At 42.9% G+C, this 23,791-nt stretch overlaps 1 protein-coding gene across 10 annotated transcripts in view; it reads left to right on the top strand.

The window, feature by feature from the left end:
* The window catches only part of sox6 (SRY-box transcription factor 6), a 132,699-nt gene that overhangs the window by 88,112 nt on the left and 20,796 nt on the right, over positions 1-23,791 (top strand). For 8 of the 10 annotated variants that reach the window (XM_046388394.1, XM_046388362.1, XM_046388378.1 and 5 more), the window contains 5 exons: positions 5,998-6,121; positions 9,812-9,891; positions 18,084-18,233; positions 20,433-20,613; positions 20,881-21,068. In XM_046388394.1, the coding sequence (XP_046244350.1) occupies positions 5,998-6,121; positions 9,812-9,891; positions 18,084-18,233; positions 20,433-20,613; positions 20,881-21,068 (723 nt within the window). The remainder of the gene's footprint in view (positions 1-5,997; positions 6,122-9,811; positions 9,892-18,083; positions 18,234-20,432; positions 20,614-20,880; positions 21,069-23,791) is intronic. The other 2 variants (XM_046388371.1, XM_046388409.1) reach the window with 1 other exon arrangement.

Genomic DNA, 23,791 nt, shown 5'->3' with positions numbered 1-23,791 from the left:
CTAGATCTAATGTCTAAATGAGTGCTGTTCAGAATCAAATGCAGACAACGTAACGTAATGCAGAGCTGCAGCATGAATGTGCCTTAAGGCTTCACTTTGAGACAGATTAATTTAATTTAAAGATTTAGCACAAATTGCTTTATGTACACAATTGTACCAAATGTACACAGATGACATTTCATGTCTAGAAATGCATGTTGCTTTTTCTGTATCAATGCAAGTTTTATTATACAACATTCAACACTGAAGCTGCATTAAATTAGGGTAATGTCCAAAAATCTTGTAAAAGCCAGGCAGTGTATTTAAGCAAACAGTGGCCTGCAGTTTTTACCCAGAATTCCAAGGAAGTCAGGAGGAGCAATGAGATGGAGGAGGGCTGGAGTGGAGGGATTTGGGTTGGGTGTGTTAGGCGGGTCAGAGGGTTGGACTACCCTGCTTTCAAGCTCCCATCGACTTAATATAGACATATTGGAATGGCTCTTTTCCAAGAAGGCTTGTTTTACTGTGTAAGGAATTAGTGGAACAAGAAGTCATCTATTGGTTATTCCCTCTGGATGGCCTGACCTCACTCAGTGTCTGGATTTGCTGCACTTTATCCTGAACAGCACTCAGTGTAGCACATACAGGCATGACTGATGTGCAGCGTTACGCTCAAACCTGAGCAAACAGTGCCTGCTGTCAGAGTCAGAGCTGTTCCCCAACAATTCAGAGAAAATATCATGAGACTTTTTTTCAGCCTGTACTCTGTTGATCTTTGGCTTTAGGGGTCTGTCTTTACTTCTGTAGTAAAAGGTGCTGCACAAGGATTTCAGATGGAGGAAGGAAGTGAGGAGAAAGGTCAGACTAGAGCAGGACAAGGGCCCTTTGTTGGTGACCTGAACCTCTCCAGTGCATTTTCCCTCCCCAATCCAGTGCGCTCATTTTCAGAGCAGACAAGCAAAAAATGTGCTTCAAGTCTAGTGGGCGGTAACATGAAGACTTTTATTCAAAGGCAGAGGTCTGGAGCATCAAAGTCCGGTGCACTTCTATTGATCTATTTGTCTGATTACCATTAGCTACAGACAAATCCAAACACCATCACATCTCCACTCGATCAATGCGTATGTCTGCCATGTGGTACAGTGGTAGTATAACCAGCTGATAAGTGACCTGCAGTAAAGGAGTAATATGTGCTTAAAAATCGTTTCATGGGGGGGGAAAAAATCCGGAAGCCACATAGAGGATTCAGCAACCCAGAAGTGCTTCCACTGAGTGATTTTCCTCCTGGTTAGGCTCCAGAACAGTGTACACCCAGCGGGCTGTGTACACAGTGGCGGGTGTTAAAACATATCCTGCTGTCTAGTGTCAGTTTTACTGTGTGTGCTTCTGTTGGGATGTAGCCAGACTTGCCAGCTTCCTCAAGATCCCTCACCCTTTAAATGGATCACAAAAGGTGATTTCTACTCGCAGGCGTTTGGTATGCATCTCAGTGGAGAGCAGGGGGTGGGGAGAACGAAGTGTGAACTACCAGGTCTTACAGCAACAGCTGGAGTCTATCCTTCCTGAGTGAAATTACACGACCCCTCCTATAGAAAATGTGCAAGAGAAGGTGAGCGAGAGCTGCAGCTCTGACAGCTACTAAAGCGTGGAAGCGATTTTATTAAATGAAGTGAAATGTTAGTCCTCTGAAAGATTACAGTTGATTGTGATCTTTTCCTAATGGGGAAGGTGCCTATTATAATCTAAATGATTGTAAAATTAAGAACATCATCACCATGAGCTCCTTGAAAATCTTTGGCTGTTTGCAGTTGTGTTGTTGTGTATTTTGTGTTTTCACAAAATACTTTTGTTTTTTTTTTGTTTGCAAGACGAATGAATACAGATTATATCCCTGATATGTGAGATGTGTGTTAAAAGGTGTCAAGTAGCAGTTAATCAGGATATTAGACCCCGGGTCTCGCTGGTCCTTTAAAGCTAATAACCATGAAACACAGTATGAATGAGATAGAAGTGTGTCTTTTTTGCCCCCTTTTGTCTTGTAATCTTGTTAATACTGACTGATTCTGGCAGTAAAAACATAGCGCATTGTGGTCCATAGCGAGTAGCAAACTTGCGCGTGTGGATCAGTGCATGGAAGTGTGAGGAGGTTCTGAGGGAAAGCCAGCAGGGGGTTCCAGGCCTCCTGGGTGCTTTGTAGAGGCTGTAACAGACAGTGAGGAACATGGGTGTTGACAGGGGCCCAAGTGAGTGCTGTAATGCGTTGTACATCTCCATTTGCGCTCAGTGTTTTTGGAGCTGTCTGCTCGCGTGTTGTAGGTGGATGCCTACACATCCACAAAAACAAAGCAACCCACTTTTTCCCCCGCCAATGGCATGACTTCTATAGTTAAATGTGCATAATGCAGGTTTTCAGAAATATTTCGGAATGTAGAAGTTTTTGTTAATCACACATCATGTTAAAAAATAACTCTAAAAGTGCTTTCTGTATTTTACCAGAAGAAAGCCTTATAGGAATATTAAAAGATGACTCTAGTAATAGCAAAAATATATTATTAATGGTTAGTGTGGTATTCAAACTAAATGTAAGAATGTATATTTGTGTGTGTGTGTTGTGTGTGTTGTGTGGGCATATGTGTTGTAAGTGCTGGGAGAAATAAAGGGAGCTCTTTCAAATCTACCCCAACTTCTACACCTCGTGTACTTACACATCAGAGATGAGAATCTGTCTGAGTCGTCTGACTCGTTCTCTGCAGTCTGACTGCAGGCTGGGCTGCAGTCACACGAGCTGTCGTAAGAACGAACATTGTTGTTTTCGTTGGTTAATTTAGACTGTTGAAGTTGTATTTGCAGAAATGCATGCTCAGTTATAAAAAAGGATGACTAAAACAAAACAAAATAAAACACTATTTAAAAAAAGTAAAAGAGAGTTTGACAGAAAGCAGGTTGTCTAACCATACAACAGGACAAAGGTGTGAGTGAAGTTGTCATTTTTAGAATAAAGAGTAAAATAAACCTAATTAGCTCTTCCATAATACTGAATCCTACTCGCGGGAGAACAGCAAGTTGATTCTATTTATCATATACCAGCGTCTCCTTGAGAGGGAAACAGATTGCGTGCTGGCCTGATACAGACTTCATCAGGTCATCTGAATTGATGATACATGTTGCAAGGCGGCTGACTTCCCCCAGAAACCTCTGTTGGAGTGCTTGCTGGCAGAGACGGGGGCCTCAGCCAAGTCTGTCTGACTGATCACTACAGATGCTCCTCTTCAAGTATTCCGAGTCAGATCCTTAGTGCTGGGTCTTGAGGGACAAACAATAGCACCTGTTCCTCATAAGATAGCCCATTCATGTATCTTTAATGAAGCCTGGGGGCAGATGGTGTGAAATGACATTATCCAGTACTTAGCAGTGCTAAGACAAAGGAAGAGCAGAGCCAGCACAACAATGCTGTATTTACGAGGAGAAGGGAGGACGCTGCCCAAGTGCCCTGCTCACATCTGCTCCACTTCATTCTCCAACTCGTCAAGATCATCTTGGCAATAGAAATATCCTGGGCATTCAGCCCATACATAGATGAACTTGAGGGTAACTCTTAAAGGGGAGGGGGGTTGTAGTTACAGAATGAGAGTGGAACACACACATACATACAAAATGTCTTTCTCTGCCTCTGTTATATTTTTTTACAAAAATATCCTTTATTTTTTCCTACTAATTTAACAGTCAAATTAAAAGAAGGCACTTGTGAAAATGTTATATGTTCAGCCAGTGTGCCAGCTGTTAATTGGCAGCTCAACTAACTTCCACTATTTATTGCCACCTTGAAGCTCCTCAAAATTTGATTTGCCTTTCTCTGACATTAGTTGCCGTAAATTAAACTTTAATGCGTGGAGCTCATTACTGCAAATCACAGCCATTCAAACTCAATGCATTTATTTCCCCTTCAACGCACGTTCACGCTCTGTCTTGCCTCAGTGAATCTTGTATATTCTGCTCCATATTTTAAAATAATAATAGTAATAAAAGCTGATATCCCAGATGAAATGATATCATTTACATTTAATGCTGGAAAAAAAATACGGCCGAGTATCTGATTGCTATTGCCTCTCAGTTCACACTGTGTTTAATCTGTACACATCTCTTGTACAGTTCAGATATATGGATTAATGTAGTCACATTTGTCTTTTCAAATAATTCAAAACAAATTGTGTAAAAGGTAGAAACTATTTGAAATGCTTAAGGTTGCAACATTTGGACTTAGAAAAGTTGTTCACGGCAAGATGAATTTCCAAGCAAGAGGAAACACAGAGAGGCAGCTGTGAAGGATTTGCTAATTTTGTTTGATGTTTTCATTTTATCTATTTGCTAAAATACGTTACAGTCAAAGATTTTATTTATTTTTTCAAATGACAACTTTTAATTTACTGCTGACGTATGTTAGTTAATTCATGAAAATGTATGAACTCCCGTGCAACACACTTGTAACACACTTGGAGTGCTGGGGACTTGAGGGAGCCCTTTTATGCCCTGTGACTACCACACATTCAGCAACAGACTCCATCTGGTTTTACAGTCCAAATACGCAGACAGAGAGAAGCTGTGTTCCCCAGTGTCCCCCCCGCCTGTCACTGGCTCTACCCCATGTTGTGACATTAATTATTGTGTTTTTCCATATGTTCCATACATGCAAGGCCAAGATCCATCTTTCATCCATTCAGCCTGGAAACTTGGACCACTAATCCCTATAAAGCAAAGTTTTATTTAAGGTCATTTGTCGCAGTCTTCTCGGCCATTTATTTTTTCTTCAGCAACAGCATATTTTACAGAATTACTTCTTGGAAGAATTACATACTTTACTATTCTTCTATAATGTACTTTCTGCACTTGCACTTCTGTAAAAGCTCAGTAGACATAAAATGGTTCTATTTATTTAGTTTTCAGTCTAGCTCTGCACCTCTGGACAGATCGATGAAGTAGTTTTAAGCAGGTTTAGCATGCTACCTGTGAGAGAAACTGGGCGCGACTACTCCGGTAAAGGGTCTACAGGGGGAGCAGCACGGGCTGAAAAACTGGAGATCATAGCAGACCTCGGCCAGAACATGGGGGGAAAGACTTTGCTGAGAGCAGGTTGATTTCATGCCCCAGTGCAGCGGCAGTAATTGCACCCAGACTCGTTTTATTGCGAGTTGATTTTAAGGAGGGATGAATGGAGAAACATTCTGTAAAGTGTTTATTTTGGGGGATGACCTTTATTAACCCATTTTCCAGGCAGGTTCCCTAGAGGTGGCCTGGCTCAGTGCTAGATTAACCCTTGCGGGCCCATGGTAGCCAGACTGCTCCCCATCACCGAGTTTCAGGAAGCAAAGAATGACAGTAAGATTGGACCTTGCAACATGTGTGCAAAACCCCCACACACCACTTTTGAGACATAAGCTACTCACCCACCCTTGACACACACATGCAGGGAGTCCCAGCAGTCAAGTCAGCAACAGACTGGACGGTGAAGGTTAATATGTGAGTGGAACAGGCAGACGGAGAATGACATTAAAACGAAAACAACAAGGACTTGTCAAGTGGCAGCTATTTTCTTCCTCTGCTGAAAACAACTGTAGTAGAGTACATGCTGATCAATTCTCTGATCAAGTCACATTCCTCTTCTTAACATGTCAACATATACGCCAGCAGAAAGGGTGTTGGTAAATGCTTTCATCATACTGTATGGCTCTACTGAACCTCTCTGCTCACTGTCCCGCATGTCGCTTCTTCTAACTGATGCTGGAACAATGTGCATGCGCGGGGCCTTTGATGTACCAAGGTGAAATTGTGGTTTGGATTAAGAGCAGGCGCAGCTTGGCCAGGTATTGTGTGAGCACACGAGGGCCGCCGTTGCCTCAGAGCCCCCTGTCAGCACGCGTTAGGAAGACCTGTGATCTGGCCTCCCCCTGAGTGGGCTCTGTGTTTCTGTGTACCATGACTATGCTTAGGCCTCTCTCTGATCTCCGCTCCCTATCTGTTCAGCAGGTCCAGGGTCACATGCCTCCGCTCATGATCCCCATTTTTCCACACGACCAACGCACTCTGGCAGCAGCAGCCGCCGCCCAGCAAGGCTTTCTCTTCCCTCCGGGAATGTCTTATAAGCCAGGTATGCTTGCGACTTAAATCTTCATGTTGTCCTTCCCCCTTTCTCTCTGCTTTCTGTCTGTCTCCCTTTTTTACTCATAAATAAGTGATTTTTAGCCTTAAAGTTGCACAAAGAGTGTACGGTAACAAACAAATGCTTGATTCACACTGACATGCTCTGCTCTCTCTGAACGTGGGCTTGAAACCATAGCCTGGGAATGTTCTAGTCAATGTGAAACAATAGATATGGGTAGAGAAGCAGAAGAATGTAAGCAAATCTTCACCATGAAATTCTCTTTCAGGAGTGTGCTGGCTGTAATTGCTTTTCAAGTATCCACTGTTTGAGATTCAATAAAGCAGGAGGTAAACCGTGCATAAGAAGTCTTTCTGTTCATCTATTACAGCTTAACACAATTTGATTTTTGATTTTGATCTGGTTTCCGGTTTTGATCATGAAATTATGGAATTAAAAGACAACTATAAGGTGGATAGTTGGGCGATGATGTAAGGAACAGGTTTTCCTGCAAATTTAACTGTTTGCCTGTAACAGCATGCTTCTTTATCTCCTTTTGTCTTTTGAACTGAGTAAAAAATAAGCCTTGCTCAGCCTTCAAAATAAAAAAAATGTAACCTCAAACACCCTTGTATCCTTGTGAAAATTAAAGATGTGCCACCACATACAACTGTATAAAAAAAGGCTGTGGCCCAAATTGCCCCCTTCTTCTCAGTCTAAGCTTTTCACCTCATATGGCCTACTTGGTCCCAGGGCCAAGCAATTTTTAGATGTGTCTATTAATTATTCAGTCAAATTAAACTGAATTTGTACAGTTTTTCTCACCCACACTTTCAAATAGAAGGAGACAGCAATTGCTGTCAAAGAGAAAAGGATTTATGAGTCACCCAGAAAAAAGAGCCCTCTTGTCTGTTGTAAAACAGTACCAGAACAAGGAAGAGGACAGAAAATGGAAAGAGAAACACTGGGAAGTCAGCAGCTTCACAGCAGAACATTAAAAGGTGTGGTAGTGCAGTTAATGAATTAACTATAAAACCACAGGACGAAAAAGAAAGTCAGCTATTTTGGAACTATGGAGCCATGACAGCTTAAACAAAGTGCCTGAGGGAGAGTCTTTTACCAGTGTGCTTTCTGCAATAGGTTTGACACAGAAAATGTTTTAGTTCAAATAACAGGAGCTATTATGGAATCATGGTCAGGGGTCGCCATGTGTATGGGTCCTGCATAATTCATGAGTTCATGAAGAAATAGGCAAAGGGGGGTCCAAAAATGACTCTTGTAGTCAGGAGAGGTATTTCAAAACCTCTGTTATTTCCCCATGTCCAACACAATATATCCAGAGAGTACAATGTTATCACCACCACCTGCAGGGTATACAGGATGCTGCTGCGTCCTTCCTCCATGAAGTGAGTGACCAAGCATTCACTTCCAAGAATAAGGCACACTAATCTGATGTTATCATTATGAGACGGCTCCCAGGGACCACTGCTTATGTCCCCCAGCCCTATGGCGCCCACATGGCAACAGAGTCATTCTGGCACCATAGTGGTAAGTCATCACACCATCCACTGGCTGTGCTCAATGGCCTGGTGTTACATGGTAGGCAGGCACAGTCATAGAAGCACCAACTCATCGTTTAAACAAATAGATGTGAGTTGGACTTCTCTTCAGTCTGATGTGCCTCTAATGGACCTGCAGAGTCACCCCATAGTCTTTGGACTTGTAAGCTCATTTGTATTTTTGTATTTGTATCTCAATTGGTATTTTTTAACCACATTTTAATTGTCACAGTGGTTCTCTGATATTGCGGCGTTACTGTAGTTGGACAATGAGGGTTTTAACTTGAATAAATATAATAAATAATATACAAAAATATATATATAACTATAAATCCAAATAAGCTTGGTAATTCAAGTTTTTTCTTCCTTACGGCCTATCAGATCTACATCAGAATGTAATCTAAACAACATAAAATGGTAAATCCATTTTTCATGTACGTCTATTTTTCTGTGAACAGCTAGGGTCTTTCAATAAAATCTAAAAGCAAGCGAAAAGACAAGATAAAGCTCAAGTCATATAGTTCATCTATTATCATTTGATCTGGTCTAAGAAAGGTTTCAGCTACATCTGTCAACTTTCAGCAGACATATGACTTTTATTTTATGACACCACGTGAGCAGGGAAATATAGCCAGAAGTGAACGTGGCGTCACCTGCACCACCCCCTTCCTTCCTTATCATTCAGAGTCCAGGCTCTGGGCATGGGACCAGGCATGGCCGGTTAAAAAAAATCCCATAGTTTTAAACATAATTCCCTTTCACCAGTGACACTAACCTGGCACAGCACCCATTCTGCTGGAGTCTGGTCCCCTGACTATATGCACCCAGGACCCAGACCTCAGAGCCGGAGACCCCCTCCCCGCCCCGGCTGCTGTGGTGTGCTCACTTAGCACATGACCCTCCCCAGGTTTCACATGACATCTAGAGACATTCAGCCATTTATTATTCCCAAATCCTACGTCACAGACAGCACAGAGAGAGGGAAACGATACCAAAAAGAGGAGGTGTGCAAATAACCCTGGATGTGCACCCCCACACATCCCAACCCAGTGCTATTTGAATCCACTTCTGCTGTGTGATTTTATTTGCTACTAAATGGGGATTGGATTTCCATGGCCTGTATCACATTGTGCTTTGCTGTACAAGATTGCAAAGTGAGGCGAGTTGGCCAGGGCAAAGTGAAAGAGAAGGTATATACATTTACCTTGTCTGTGGCTTAATGGCTCATATGTTTGTGAGAAGAAGTGACAGGCAGAAGTGGGGTCTGAGCGAAGGCCAACTACCCCCTCCCCACTCCCACTGTGCAGGGCTACCCTGTCTCACTGGGGCTGTTCTGTCCGTCTCAACACACTGGGCTGAGTGTGTGAAGGCGTGTGGTACTCAGTTATACACCCTCGTGGATATCAGTCATACAGCAGCCGTTTTTATATGCCTGTCTGACAAACGTGCTGATGGCAAGCCAACAGTAGTGAATAGTAATGAATAGTGCTGCTATTTGGAGACAAATTCTCCCTTGCTTGATCACAGTGATATACGAGATAAGAATGTGTTGGGTTTTTAACCTTGTTATTGTGACTGCACACTTGTTCTAACCAGTTCGCATACATGTGCTTTCATTCTGCTGCCAAAGCTGTCACTCAAAAACAAACAATGTAGTGTTGAACAAAGGCCAGACAAGTCTACAGACGTATGAACCGCCTGAGAGAACATGCTTTTACATAACTGCTAACTGAACAGCAGGGGAGATACTTACTTGCATTTACAAACTTATTTAACATTGAGTCTGGACACTAACAAACACACACATCCACCCAGAGAAAACGTAAAAGAACTCCCGACTTAAACTGTGTAGTAGTTATGGTTGTCATGGTATTTTCCAGAAAGAGTACTGTGCAGGTGGAGGAAGGAGGGAATGGTGTGAAATGTTCCTGAGTAATCCTGCACCAGTCAAACCAGCTTAGCCTTTTGTTAATGCAGATGTTTGGGCTTGAAGCCGAGGGCTTGTTGCAATGTGCCACATTGCTGTGGCAAAGTACTGGAGGGCCCAGGATCTGTGTTGGCACATGTCTGGTCGCTGTGGACCGGCTCATTGTCTGAACCTGTATGCATTGTTGTCTCTCTCTCTCTCCCTTTCTGACAGGTGATAACTATCCAGTGCAGTTCATTCCGTCTACAATGGCAGCTGCAGCAGCATCAGGACTCAGCCCCCTCCAGCTTCAGGTATGTACAGTACCATGACAAAGAATGCTAGGGACGCCCGCCAAGCCTAGGGCAGAAAGGATAGCTAAGCAGCTGTATGTTAAGTAATGAGCTGCACACTAAATAATCTCGGAGGCCCCCAGCTCACACACACTTATCACCTTACATATGTAATTTATCCTGTTTTATAGAGGATCTATCCCCACTTGCTCTGCCAGGCAGAGGAGTTAAGAAGATAATAGTTATTAGAGGGAATGAGAATCACTTTGGTTACCTTAATCACCTGCCAGTGAATTTATCAGAGGACAATTGACAGTGTAAGCAAAGAATCTCCTTCCTGCTGCTTTTGTTTAGTAGAACCATGGTAATATTTATTTCATTTCCGTGAGTAAAACAAGTAAGAAACAAGAACAAACAATATACGTGTACCATAAGAGCATGTTATGTTGTACAAAGTGAGGCTGAGTAGGGCTTTTGAGCAACAGAAAATGTTGGGATAGGCTCCAAGCCCTACGGGCTCCTCCAGGACTTTTCTCACACGGCACTTAAAAAAGCTGAACCCAGGTCAGGTCTTAACCTGAGGCCATAATGTTTAATATAGATAATTATCTGTGTTCTATCCTTCAAGCTTTTGCTACTATGAATACTAGTGTTACCAGAGCTTCTCTGTGCCCATGCAAGATCTTTGTTTCCAAATTGGTTATAATGATTCCCTTGCTAACTTAGATATATAAATAAATATAATATATAATATAATATAATATGTATATGTATATATACCAGTAAAAGCAGAGTAACAACCATATCTGTTCAACTGCAGTACTGCTTGTTGCTTCTCTAATTATCAGTTTCCTTTGCAGTTCTGAGTAATTGCAGATCTCAAGTCTATTTGAAACTAAAAATCAGTACTGTTCTTTGGAAACAAAGGAAGGAAACAAAGGATTAAAAAGCATCTCTCCTAACATATGTTTAAGTGGCCACTGCTGTTACGTCAGGGAAAAGTTACTGAATGCTGCAACATGTGAAGCTGAACGGCAAAAAAGTATCAAGGCTAAACAAGAGAACCCAAGTCTTGGGGGGAGAGAGATCTGTGCACACTGATATATGTGCCATTTGTCCTTCTGAAGCTACCACTGTCAGTGTTAACGAGCCTTGGCAAGTTCTAACAATGCACACAGCTGGCTCCAAAGAGCTGTGCGTCATCGTGTGGCCATGAGAAGAGCTATCGGGAGCATGTAAGGCGTTAAATGGGTCTGTTCGTGTTGACGTGGAGACGTATATCCCTAAGAGGATGTGTCAGTTTGGGGATCATGGAGAAGTCCTTTAGAGAGGAGTGGTGGTTCAGACAGGCATGCTGAGTTTATTTATAGGGGTGTATGAGGTCAGATGAAACAGTCATATATCTGAAGGTTGGGGTGAGGAGGGAAGACAAGTCTAGAGTGATTAATTCTGATTATGTATCTAACCCTGGGAATGGGCAAAAACAGTGCCTCCAAGACCATGACTTGGCTGACCTTTACAGAACACAGTAAACAAAAAGAGGTGCATTTTCCATTAATTGAAGTCTGTCATACTGTCACATATTCCGCCTGCTGGCTGCTATTTACCCTGCATAGAGACTCCCCTTAAAACAGCAAGGCAAGTCAAACATGCCCTTTTCTACATAGCTGGGATCAACAAACCATGTGACTGCCACCACTTCCTCTACAAAGCACTCAGAGCTGGCTATGATTAAAACCATCATATCAAGCCAGACATGGAATTAAGTTGGAGTAGTCTCCTCCCTTTTAGAGCAATAATAGCACCAGCACCCTTCTTCTACTTCAAAATTAAACTATTGAAAAGTATACTCCAATGTGTGTGTGTGTGTGTGTACGTTGGAGAGAGAGGACTCATGAGTACAAAAGAAGCCGATAAAATGCTCTTCTCATAAACAACAACAAAAATCACATGAGGATTTGACAACACAATAAGAAAATGGGTTGTTTCATTTGAGTTGGAACTAAATAAGGAGACACTATGTCTGGTAATCAGTGCAGTGAAGTACCTGTGGCTCAAAACGGGAAAAAAAATGTAATGATGCAAGTTGCAATTTAAATGACAGTGGTAAGATTATTTAGAATAAAAAACATATATATATATATATATATTTATTTATTTTTTGCAAATGTTCTCCTTCACGCTTCATCAAGCACAATACTCCACCCAACCCTTTAAACCGCCCTGAGCTTTTCTAGCTTCACCTCTAGGCTCATTCTCTTAGGATCGTCACACACATACAAAATCCCACACACATATGGCTGAATAGACTGCCCCCCAATTAAAATATCTCTTCCTGTCAGCTCCATGGCAAGGTATAATTTTCACCAATTTACTCAGTTTAGATTGTGCAATATATGAACCTTAAAAATTATCTTATTGGAAGAATTAATTCCCACAATGCTGCAGAGGTAATGTGATCAGCCATCCAGTCACAGAGGCAAGCAGCTCCGTCAGTCTTAATGTTGGCCACGCAGCCTCTTCACAATCTCCTCTGTCATAACAGTCTGGGAACACCACCCCCACCCCCTGCCACCACTGCCTGCCCTTTCTCTCTACGAGAAGAAAACCCAACAAGGTAACAAAGGCTTAGAGCTGATGGATGTAAATGAATCTTCGAGGATGCGTTTGAGTGTTGGAGACTGTAATTTGCTTGTCAATACAGGGTGGTAGCATCACTCTGGCGGCTGGCAGTCTGCAAGTGGCTGTCACCAGGCGCTGCTGTACCACAGGGCAATTTCACTCAATGTTTTCCTGACAGATTGGCTCTCGCCCTCAACTCACAGGAGGGGAGGTGGGTAAACTATCCCAGCGCGACATGCCCCTCTTCATTAGTGCCCACACTGGGCCGGGATGAGCCCAGGACCAGCAGGAAACAATGGTTCCATCCCTGCCTGTCCTTCCCTGATTACAACTGACACCTCTCACCAAACAGAGGAAATTGTGTTCAGATTGTACCCCAATCTGTCCGGACACCTACTATATTCAATTGATTGAAGAGGCAGGAAGAGAATTTCCCTAATTCCACAAAAGATTTTTCAATTTGGGATAGCACTTAATTTGCTGTTTGTACACTATACCCTGCGACAGTCTCTGAGTGAAAAACAATTTACTTAAGGCCAATATGAACTTAATATATATCAACCTTTTTAGAGAACCACTAAACAGGAGGAGGACCTTTGAGAAAGTCCTGTTTTCTATCATTGGATGCAGACTTCAGGGTTTGAGCCATTTTAAAAAAAGCATTACTGGATAAAACAGAACATCTGGGTTCTCTGTATGCAGCATCACTGTTAGATTTAAACAAATAAAAACCCTCTGCTTTCACTCAGTCATGGCTTCATTTTCTAACTTCTGCTGTTTCTGTCTCACTGCCTTGCTTTTCCCATTTCCCATCCACATCTTGAGCCACCGCTAAGTGTCTTAGTTTGTGCATTTCTCTTTAAATTACTCTCATCCTCTTTTACCCCATTCTGTTTGTGTGTTACTCTTGCTCTTTTCTCCTGAATTGTCCAGGCCCATCACATCCTTATGCTTTACAGTACTGGAAGTCGGACCGCTTGAGTTAAGACTCAACGCCGCAATTATCATCTGCTGCTTTTGCTATGGTATCTCTCTAGGCCCATGATAAACCTGGGCCCAGCCTCAGCTCATGCTCCCGCTGCAAAGATGAAAAGGAGCCCACATACTCAGCGACAAACCCAGACCAGATCTCGAGCAGACAGACACATCTGAAGGAGTACTCAGAGGCTTAGACGACTGGAGTGATAAGAAAGAGTGTTACACAGTCAGGGACAAACAGGAAGAAAGTGGGAGAGCAGCAAACCACACATTATCTTTTGTTTGGATGTGAATGCCCGTGTAGTACAGATGTGAAGAAATGGCTTCCATCATTAACAAGTGAAGCACTTTTGACTTTGAAAGAGGGAGAGAGAGGAGGAGAGGGAAAAGGAGAGAACAGACATACTGTAGAGAGCAGCTGTTTCTGTGTTTATGAGCAGAGGAGCTTAGTCTTTGAAGGTAACCCAGAGAAGTGCAGCAATGCTAGCTTTGTGTGGAGGGCCGGCTAATAGGAAGGCTAGGTGAGCAGCTGGATAGAGGCAGTGGTGAACAGAGGGACAGATGGACAGAGAGAGTGGATAATGCAGTGAGCTGCACTGAATGGGAGGGCTGGCTCCGGGGCCCCTGGGCCTGGAGAACCCCCACACACAGACTCACACAAGACGGGCTGTGTTTGTGTGTTTATGTGCCAGAAAGATAAAATGATAGAGAAGAACTTTAAAATATATACTGCAGATATAAGAGAGAGATAGGCAAGAGGAGGAGTTAGAGCAGAGCAGGTTGGGTGCCAGCAGACGAGACAGATGTTGAGCCATACTGGAAAGCATCGGCACAGTGCACCAGGATGCCTTCTTCCACTCCTGACATCTGGGCTTAGCCTGGGTCAGCCTGCCTGGTCGCCCTGGGCAATGAGCCTGTACAAGCCTTGTGGCAAACGGGGCTGGCGCTGTGCTGCCTTTTAAATGGTGTGGTGCACTGAAGCACAGTTAATGCCCTCATATCCAGCCCAGTGCTCAGCGCCCAGGCCAGGCAGAGGTGAATGAGACACAGACAAACAGACACACTCGCACACAAAGAGTGCGATTGAGAGAGCGCGGAAGTCATCAGATAATGCTCATCACATGGAAAATACAGAGGGATTTTAATTGGTTGTTTGGCCTTTAAATTGTTTGGTTTAAAGGCAGTTTATTAGTCTTTCTTTTTGTTTGTGCAGGCCACTGTCATAAATGTGCACTGCACCGTCACTGCTGGCAGCATGAAATCTGACAAATATTTGCCACTGTATTTTCCAGCACACACTGCCGTGCTGCGACTCTGAGAAAAAGAAGAAAAAAAAACAAGATGTGCAATTGTTTTTCCACAGACAGAAAGGCACATGCTCCAGTGCAGAACAAAATAATGTAGGTGTATGTGCAAATTGTTTTTTCTTGTAATTGATTTTATTGTATATTGAGCTATAGTATCCACTTCCTCATTTTACTAAACAAACAGAGGCTGCCCATTTTGACTGCAAATCATACTTCAGAGATGTCTAACATCATCAGCAGAGTGTGTAATCTCAGTTTAATGTCGCAGGCAGAAAAGTGAACCTCCCCGTTTAACCTCTGCTGCCTCCAGAGGGCTTGTTTTTAATTACCAGAGGCTAACAGGCTGACCTTGAGCGCGCTGCACTCACTTTGAATCCATGCTTGCTGAGATCTGCTCGGCTCTACAGGGAGACAGGGGAATGATGGGGTCAAAAGGAAGACCTTAGATATTGTGTGTCTCCCCACTTATGTGTGTTTGTGTTGTTTCTGTGCTTAGATATGGTGCCATTTTCAGGAAGAAGGCAAAACACGAAGGACACAAAGAAATTAACACGTACTGTATTGTAACATTAGTAATATCACTGGGTCTAATGGCCTTCAAGGGAAAACATACACGTCTCTTTTGCAACCAACATTGCAATATCACTAGTTATTATGTTCATTTTATTATCTTCTACCGTTGTAGAAGCTGTGAGTTAGTGGGTTGCTCTGTGGCTTGGAAATATGTGAACGGAAGTATTCAAGTACTATATATGTCTCAAGTGACGTACATGGTTTCCTAATCACATAAAGCAAAACAACAAGACTGTAGAGGGAAAGGGAAAAGCAAAACAGAGGGGACCAAAGTTCTACTCAGGCCTTCACCTACTTCCCCAATACCCCAAAGCTGTAGCACCAATTTTCAACTTGACCTCAAATACCATGAAGCTTTTGCTGCCCCCACCTGACTGACAAGTAGCAATGAGGAGGGGGGTGATTAGGTGTGAGAGGAGATCAGCCTTGTCAGGATGCATCATCCCTCAGCCTTTGGACCCACCGTGTCTGTTATACTGACAACTTCCTGCAGCGTTGAGCCTATCAGTTCTAAACTAAGTATGCGTTGGGTGTCAAACAATAATTCTGTAACCCAGTGTAAATTTACTTTCTTATTATAATGTTGAGTCTAAAGCCTCCAGGCTACACACATTGAACACTGAGGTATTCCATATCTGTCCTTGAGCAGTGTATGGTGGGTTAACACACCTTTCATCTGTCTTTACCCATGATTGTATTTATTGTTCTTTGACTCATGAAGGCAGGGTGTTCCTGGTTACAAAGGTGACCACTGCTTCTCACCCCATGGCACTGACCTGCTAATCAGTGGTGAAAGGGGGCACCCTGACTGTGTCTAATTTGAGGCAAAGTCTAATTGTGCTGTTTTTCCAGGACAATAAAATTGTTCTCACTCAAGGTCAGGGACATGCCCACTGACAGACCTGTTAGCAAACATGTGTCCAACAGACTCAGCTTCCGTTCCTCTACTTAGACTTGTGTGTAGCTTGGAGCGACAGGCCGAGAATGGAGACTTGCTACACCGCCCACCCCTATGCACCCCACCCCCTGCCCCACCCTGCTCCTCTTTGCCCTCCCTCACACACGAGACACACAGAGGGCCCTTACCACTGACATTAACTAAGTCTAGCTAATCTGAGAAGAAAATAGAGTCGGGTCCGCTCCTCTGTCCATTCCTGTCAGAGACAAAAGGCTATTTGTGAGGGAGGTGGGGGCAGTGCTATCATTGTAGGAACATAATCAGTCTGTCATTTCCGTTGCCCATGTGCTGTTGTTATCCCCAGGTCCCCTGGAAGAATGGACCTTTTGTGCTGCCGCCTATGTGGCAGCGATAAAGTTTCTTACAGGAGCACGTATGTGTTTATATCTGGAGATATGTGCATGGACATAAAGTGCTTTGTTTGGATTTGGTCTGCATTTACACTGCCGAAGGTGAGGCCAGCGGGGCCAGGTTGCTTTTTCCCCCATCCACACAAATGCAGTCTGTTTGTGGCCAGTGGAACCAGGAAATGAGACAGGGTATGCTGATTGGCCAGAGGAAGAGAAATTAGATTCTCCCTGACAGCACCGTCTGACTGAATAACACAGCAAACCATAAGGTTTACCTAGTCTGAGGATAGCAGGCCAGTGGGGGAGTTAAGGGCTATCAGTCTGATGAAGTGAGGTCTAAGGCTACATGGAGTAACACTATTTCACAGACAGTAGCTCTATTTGACAGACCCCTGCCATTTGCAGCAGGAGACAAAAGCCAATTTCATCACTTACCTGGTGGCCAATCAATACAGGCCTGGGGCGGAGAGAAGCTGCAGCAGCGCAGGAGTGCTGGGCTCTATAGGAAAAGAAAAACAAGTACAAAAACAATCATCAAATCAAATCAGTCTGGTATTACTTGTTTCAGATTTTAATGATATAAAAGAAACAGGCAGACAACTTAAAGTCAAGACATTAAATTGTAACTTTAACCAGGATAATGTATGAATTACTATGTCAGAAATCTGATCTAGCAGACAATTATCAGCCTGTGGTTCACTACATTTAAAAGAAAAAAAAAATCCTCATATCAATGTAGTTAACCATTTTTTTCATATATGCCACATAATAAGCCCAGTGGTGGGATTTTAAATTGAGCTTTCAAGTGAGAGAGTTCAACAGCTATCGAGTGCTTCGCCAGTCATTTAAAACATCCACTTGTGTGGTCACGTCCCTAACATTTGGGCATCTTACTGATTTAACGCCAAGCAAAATAACGGTGATTACATCAATGTCCTTTGAGCAGGTTTCTAAGTCTTAATAATGCTTGTGTTTAACGTACTGGCAATCCAACTGAGGGTGGGTTTTCTAACATTGTGGAATGGGACAGTCTCACACGGCGGTGTGGACACAAATCACAGACCAGAAACTTCAATAGGAAGCTGTGTAGATGTAGAGAAATGAGAGATCTATGCTAACACACTTGCATCCAGTCGGCAAACTTTTCTCTGTGATGAGTGGAAAACAGGGGCTCCAAGTATTTTGAATGAAAGCCATCTCTGTGTGGTTTTTAAGACTGCTGTCTCTCTCTGGAATCAGCCTTTGAAATACAGTTAAGACCTTTGATGGAGGTTCTCTGCCAGCCTCATGGAAAGAGAGGAAAGACGTAAAGGAGGGGGGGGGGGCGCAGAAGTAGAAAGAGAGAGAAAAAGACAGAATATAAAACTCTGAATGTTTGCTGGATTTGGATGTTAACGCCTTGTGGGTTTCTCCACCTCCCTACAGCAACTGTATGCAGCCCAGCTTGCCAGCATGCAGGTCTCTCCTGGAGCCAAGATGCCTCCACTCCCCCAGCCGCTCAATACCAGCGGGCCCATCTCTCCCTCCTCTCTGAAGAATGACAAGAGTTCCTCCAGCCCCATCACTCAAGTCAAGGTACATCCCTTAACTCCTTCAACCTGCCCACCCACCAGTCCAGGCCTTGAGTGGTACTTGACCTAACCTAGCGTAGTTGGTGTTGTCTGAATAAAATAGCACCTACACTGTTCACTGTACGCTTCATTGTTACAGCCAGCCGGTGCTGAGCCCAACCTCTAACAGGCCATCAATCTGTGGGGCTTTAACAAGGCCCTCTCTCTCTCTTAACCAGAACTCTGTGGACATGGTTGCTATGGCTATGACTGCTCAAAGCCAGTAATTTGCGGAACACATGGCTTCTATTTTTTTTTTTTATTTTTTACAATGAAAAGTTTTTTTTCTTCTTTTTTTTTGTAACTGAAATGGAATAAAACCATTACAACTATGATATACAAATGCTGACAAATGTGAAGCAAAAAGAAGGATTGATGACTTTTTCTTTTTTGCCTTGTAAACAAACCATGCAGGATGTGTGTTCTCTGCTGCTGTATGGCATGACTCCACTAGACCTCCATGTAGAGAAAAGGCCATATACATCATCCCCACTCACTAAGGCCATAATCAGAAACATATGCCCATTTGGAGTAGTTTAGCTTAATAATATCACAATGGAGAAAGACCATAAATCATGTCTTGAAATGGTAGGAAGCCACTCTGGCTTTCTCTCACACAATCCTTCAGGTCTCCTTCCTCGTGGGATTTCCATTGAAACATTGCCATTTAGTTGACTCAACACTGTCATTTCATCACGTTATTGTAATTCTCTCTCTATCAGATTAGATGGATTCCACTTAGGCCAATATACAGTGCTAATTCTAGTCAAAATATTTCAAATGTTGCCAAATATCACAAAACTAAGGACTTTCAATGAAATGAATCATAAATAAATGGAAAGCAAACATGTACTGGCATCCTCCCATCTGTATCCTCAGTGCAGTGGAATCACATTGCCTTTAGTTTAGTTTGTCTGCTTTCAGCTTCACTGCATGACAAACTGTTATTGGCACAGCAATAACAAGGCCTTGGGGCAGTGTATGCTTGAGCCATATGTTTGGACAAGGAGACACTTGGGCTTTGAAAAAGACTGTTAACGACAGCATGCTCTAATCTGGTCTGAAAGACTGCTGTACACACAGGGCGATTTATACCGTGCGAAATGCCATTTATCTGGGATGTCAATGTTTGTTTAAAATGATCAAATTTATCTTATATTTTTAAATTAATTTAATCCTAACTATGTTGTAATTTATTTAAAAGCAATATTTTGTGTGTATTTTAATATTAATATAACAAAAAAGGTTTACTTTTTTCCTTTTTAAAGTAATCTTTAGCCCAATTTCTGTCAACTTTGCACCAACCATCGATAATAACTCTTGCAGGTTACTTAAGGTTTTGTGTGCAGGTATCCTGTTCTTAAGCTTTTCAACAATTTTAAGTAATGGAGCAAACTTTAAAATACCTGAGCTGTGCCTCCCATTGTTTGTCTGCAGGTACCCATAAATAAAAGAATGTTTGCTCCCAGTAGATGGGCTGTTGATGGTGGCATGTTGGGAAATAGCGCTGTTTGTCTCACATCAGTAACTGCTCTAAAGGCTGCAACCAGACCAAACATGCATCCTCCTTCAAAACTACCTATTTAGGGTTCTTTTCAAATCATATCACATGTTTTTGGAAACAAGCAAACATATCAAAGCATATGATAAAACAAAAAGTATGCACAAATGAGGAATGAAATTAGAAAACAAATTAATGAAGTAGATAATGTAAGTCGACATCTGATGAATGGAACAGCTGTCTTTGATCACTGGCACTGCCGTTATCTGGCCATTATTTATTCCTCGAACCAGAGTGCAGATACAGAAAGCAGGGAGGAGGAGAGGGAGAACAGATGAAGATGTACAGAGAGACAGAATCTGCTTTAATTAGTGTGAACAAAGGCACTGGGCAACTGTGAGGAAGATCACAGTGGCACAGCTCCTAAGGAAGGATGGATGAGGAGAAGAGAGGAGAGGAGAGGAGGGGAAAAAAGCAAAGAGAGGGAATAACCAGGGAGGAGGTGTGGGTCAAGACAGAGATCCTATAATTAACTGGGAACAGAAGAGAACTGTGCTGTCTGGGAACCCAGAGCTCCCCCCCAAAATGGAGACGGCAGAGGGGTGGGGGTGGGGCACCTATTCACATCTGTCTTCTCTCATACTCCTCTCTCTGCTGCCATAGGAGGAGGGAACACAGCCGCTGAACCTGTCTGCTCGGCCAAAGACGACAGAACTGGTCAAATCCCCCACATCCCCGACACAAAACCTGTTCCTCGGCAGTAAAAGCAGCCCCAACAGCCTCCCCAGCAAGGGTGGTATCCCCAGCCCACTGGGAGGAGGCCTGGGCCGTGGCTCGTCCCTGGGTAAGACCTCAGAGTGTCTCCACTGGACAAACAACATCCCACACATACACACAGGTTTACTCTGTTCAAACACACATTTACAGTACGCACTCACATCAAGGGAGCCCACATTTCAAGGTTTCGGTACTGCTTTGGTACTTAATTTCCCACAAATAAATGCCACTGTTGGGATGTTGTGTGAAGTTGTTTTGCTTTTTTCGGCACCGTGTGTTCCAGCAGACTAATTTTACTGTCCAAACTCCACCATGTGTGTGTGTGCGAGTACAGATATTCTGTCCAGCCTAAACTCTACCGCGTTGTTCGGGGACCAGGACACAGTGATGAAGGCCATCCAGGAGGCTCGGAAAATGAGGGAGCAGATCCAGAGGGAACAGCTGCAACATCACCAACAGGGCATGGAGGCAAAGCTGTCCGCCCTCAGTTCTGTGGGCCTCAACAACTGCAGGGCTGACAAGGTTAGGACTACTACTACTACTCTTATAATCTGTCTCTGTTTTTAACAGTTGACCACAAAGAGTGTTCATCTCTCCATGCAACTAGTGGATGGAGGAGAAAAACTCTTAATGAAAGTGGAACATTTTGATATAGCAGTAATTCTGAAGATTAATATTCTTTCTTTAATCTATGTCCAGGTTGGTCGTATTGATAAGAGCTGGCATAGTTCATGCGTGCTTACTCAAATTAGTGCGAATATGTTTGTGTGTGCGTGTTCAGAGGGCTCGGCCTTGTTGATGTTGGTGTGAGGGCCGTGACAGGCCATGGCGATGCCCGGTGTGGGTTAAGAAGACTCTGAAGTCTCTGCCCAATTAAAGCAGACTTGCAGCCCTCTCCGTCCCCTGACATGGGATGGGGCTGCTTTGTACCAGGAGCACACACTCCCAGGGATTCCCTTTAAAAATATCTTCAATCGATGAGTCAATCAAGGAGAGAAAAAAGCTGTCCTCCTCTTTTCAGCTTGATGCCATGTTGCCAGTTGGCTGTGAGGAGCAGGCAGGAACTGGGAGCGATGTTCATTAATATTTCAGCACCTGACACTTTCAACCAACAGCTTCAACTAGGTCAATGTATATGTAAAAAAGTCAATGAATATCTATTTTGATTTCCCTCTAATTTGGTGTTTGGAAGAGATCACTGTCTATGCAGGTGGCAATCAACTATGCTCTTACTGAAGTGAAGCAAATAAATTGGTGCAGCCCACAGAGAGGACAGAGACACAGACTCTCTCACACTTAGCCCTTATTAGAAAGGTCTAAGGCAGAAATAATATCTTTAAAATAATAATATATTTTTTTAAAAAATCCATAATCCTATTTTTGCACTGACAAACAGCTGTCAAAAATGTTACGATGTCACAATTTAAATTTAAACACGCAAACGGGCGCATCATCTTGCACAAAAATCAACTCTGAGATTTTTTTTTCCCCCATTTTTAGTTTTATTTGTTTAGTCACAACATGGAATGTGAAGCTTTTAGCGAGAGTATGCAAGCAGCCTTTTTTCCCAGTCACAGGAGCTGATACAGCTGCCTCCCTACCTTCCAACTAAGGTGGGCCTGCAGCAGCCGAATGTGCCACGACACGAAAGCAGTATGCGAACAATGACTGTCAAGAGCTATTTTCAACAGGCAGCACACACCCACGGCTACATTGTCCTTTGCAGGTAGAGCTTAATGCCTCCTTGTTTCACCTTTTGTCAAGTTGAGTTTTGTTTCCTCTGAATTTTGGACAACAGCATGTGAAAGGAATCATCTCAGAGGAGGGTGTTTTACTTTTTCGTCATCGTTCTTCTTTGTCTCAAGGGATGTTCTGCTTGAAATACTCAGTCACTCTTCACCTACAATCTACCTTTTGTCTGTGTTTGAAAGAGAGCGTGTTTTTAGGAAAGCGAGAAAGAGACAGATAGAGAGAGAGAGAGAGAGAGAGAGAGAGAGAAGTTGTGAAAGGGACGTAAATTGAAAAACTATTTCAGAAATAGTTACACTAATAGGATCACAGCATTGACAACAAAAAATAAGGAAATGCCAAATAATAATTAGATCTAAAGTTCAAGTGGAAAATGTCTATTGCATTTTAAGTAATTTAAGCAACACACACAAGTCTGTGTGTGTGTTTCTTGCAAAGACCTTCTCTTATCAGCAACTGAAAGCATCACCTCAGGTAGTGCGCTTCTGTTTTCATTACAACATCATTTAATGCCTTGTTGAATGACACCTCACCTCGTGCTTGACTCCCTGGCTCGTGCAAATCACAGTGAGATATTGTCACCTCTTAGTTTCAGTGACATTGGCCCTATTAGGATGGGTGTGAAATGAGAGGCGCGCTTTATCAAGTCAGCTAAAAGAATTGCCCCATCATCTTCATCCTTCGGTGGCAATAAAGAACAGTAGGCTGTAATTCAGCGGTGAAATAAGAGAGAGGGAGAGAGAGAGAGAGAGAGTGTTTTGCTGATACAAGCCAACGAACTAGAAAGGTTTGAACGCCCCAGATAAAAGCTTTCACTTTGGTCAGTTTCAGAATATTAATATTTCACGAAAGCGCCTCACCTGACATAAATATGGTGTGGTCTTTAATAGCTCCCCTCCCAGTCTCTTGTTTGGAAGTTTATCATAGTGAGAGCTTACATGAATAAGATTCTGGAAAGGTAACATAAATGGGATTAAGGAGAGGTTAAGATCATCCAGTGTGGCTGTTAGAGGGGGATATTAAATATTGATTTATCCCACTGTAATGACCGGGCAGAGGAGTGGGTCTAAGTGCTGCTTACAGATGGATCAATTCATCTTTTCATACAAAGTGTGTCTGAGCAGCACAATGCATTTCTCCCTAACCTTTATCACTATGACTCCTTCTCTCTCTCTCCATCTGGCCAGTGACCTAGGAGAACATGGTGTAGACCACACTCTCTGTACAGTATACAAGCCTTTAACCGGAGGACATGTAAAATATTCATACTTTACAGGAGCAGATTTTCTTGTTTGTCTATTTATTTGTCTGTTTTTACCCCATCCGTACAATAAAACCTTTTACAACTCTTCTGCAATTTACCTTTTTGAAATATTAATCTAAAGGTATTATTGTCTGCAGAGGGCAATTACTTTGTTCCATTATTTACCATCTACTCCTCATCCAGTGGAAGCTTTTACCAAGCATGTGCCTACAGTCAAATACAGTACATCTGA

This window comes from Scatophagus argus, chromosome 1 (genome assembly GCF_020382885.2).
Source record: "Scatophagus argus isolate fScaArg1 chromosome 1, fScaArg1.pri, whole genome shotgun sequence".
Lineage (NCBI taxonomy): Eukaryota > Metazoa > Chordata > Actinopteri > Scatophagidae > Scatophagus > Scatophagus argus.
Note: the sequence above shows the minus strand (reverse complement) of the source record. Positions and strands in the feature narration are given on the sequence as shown.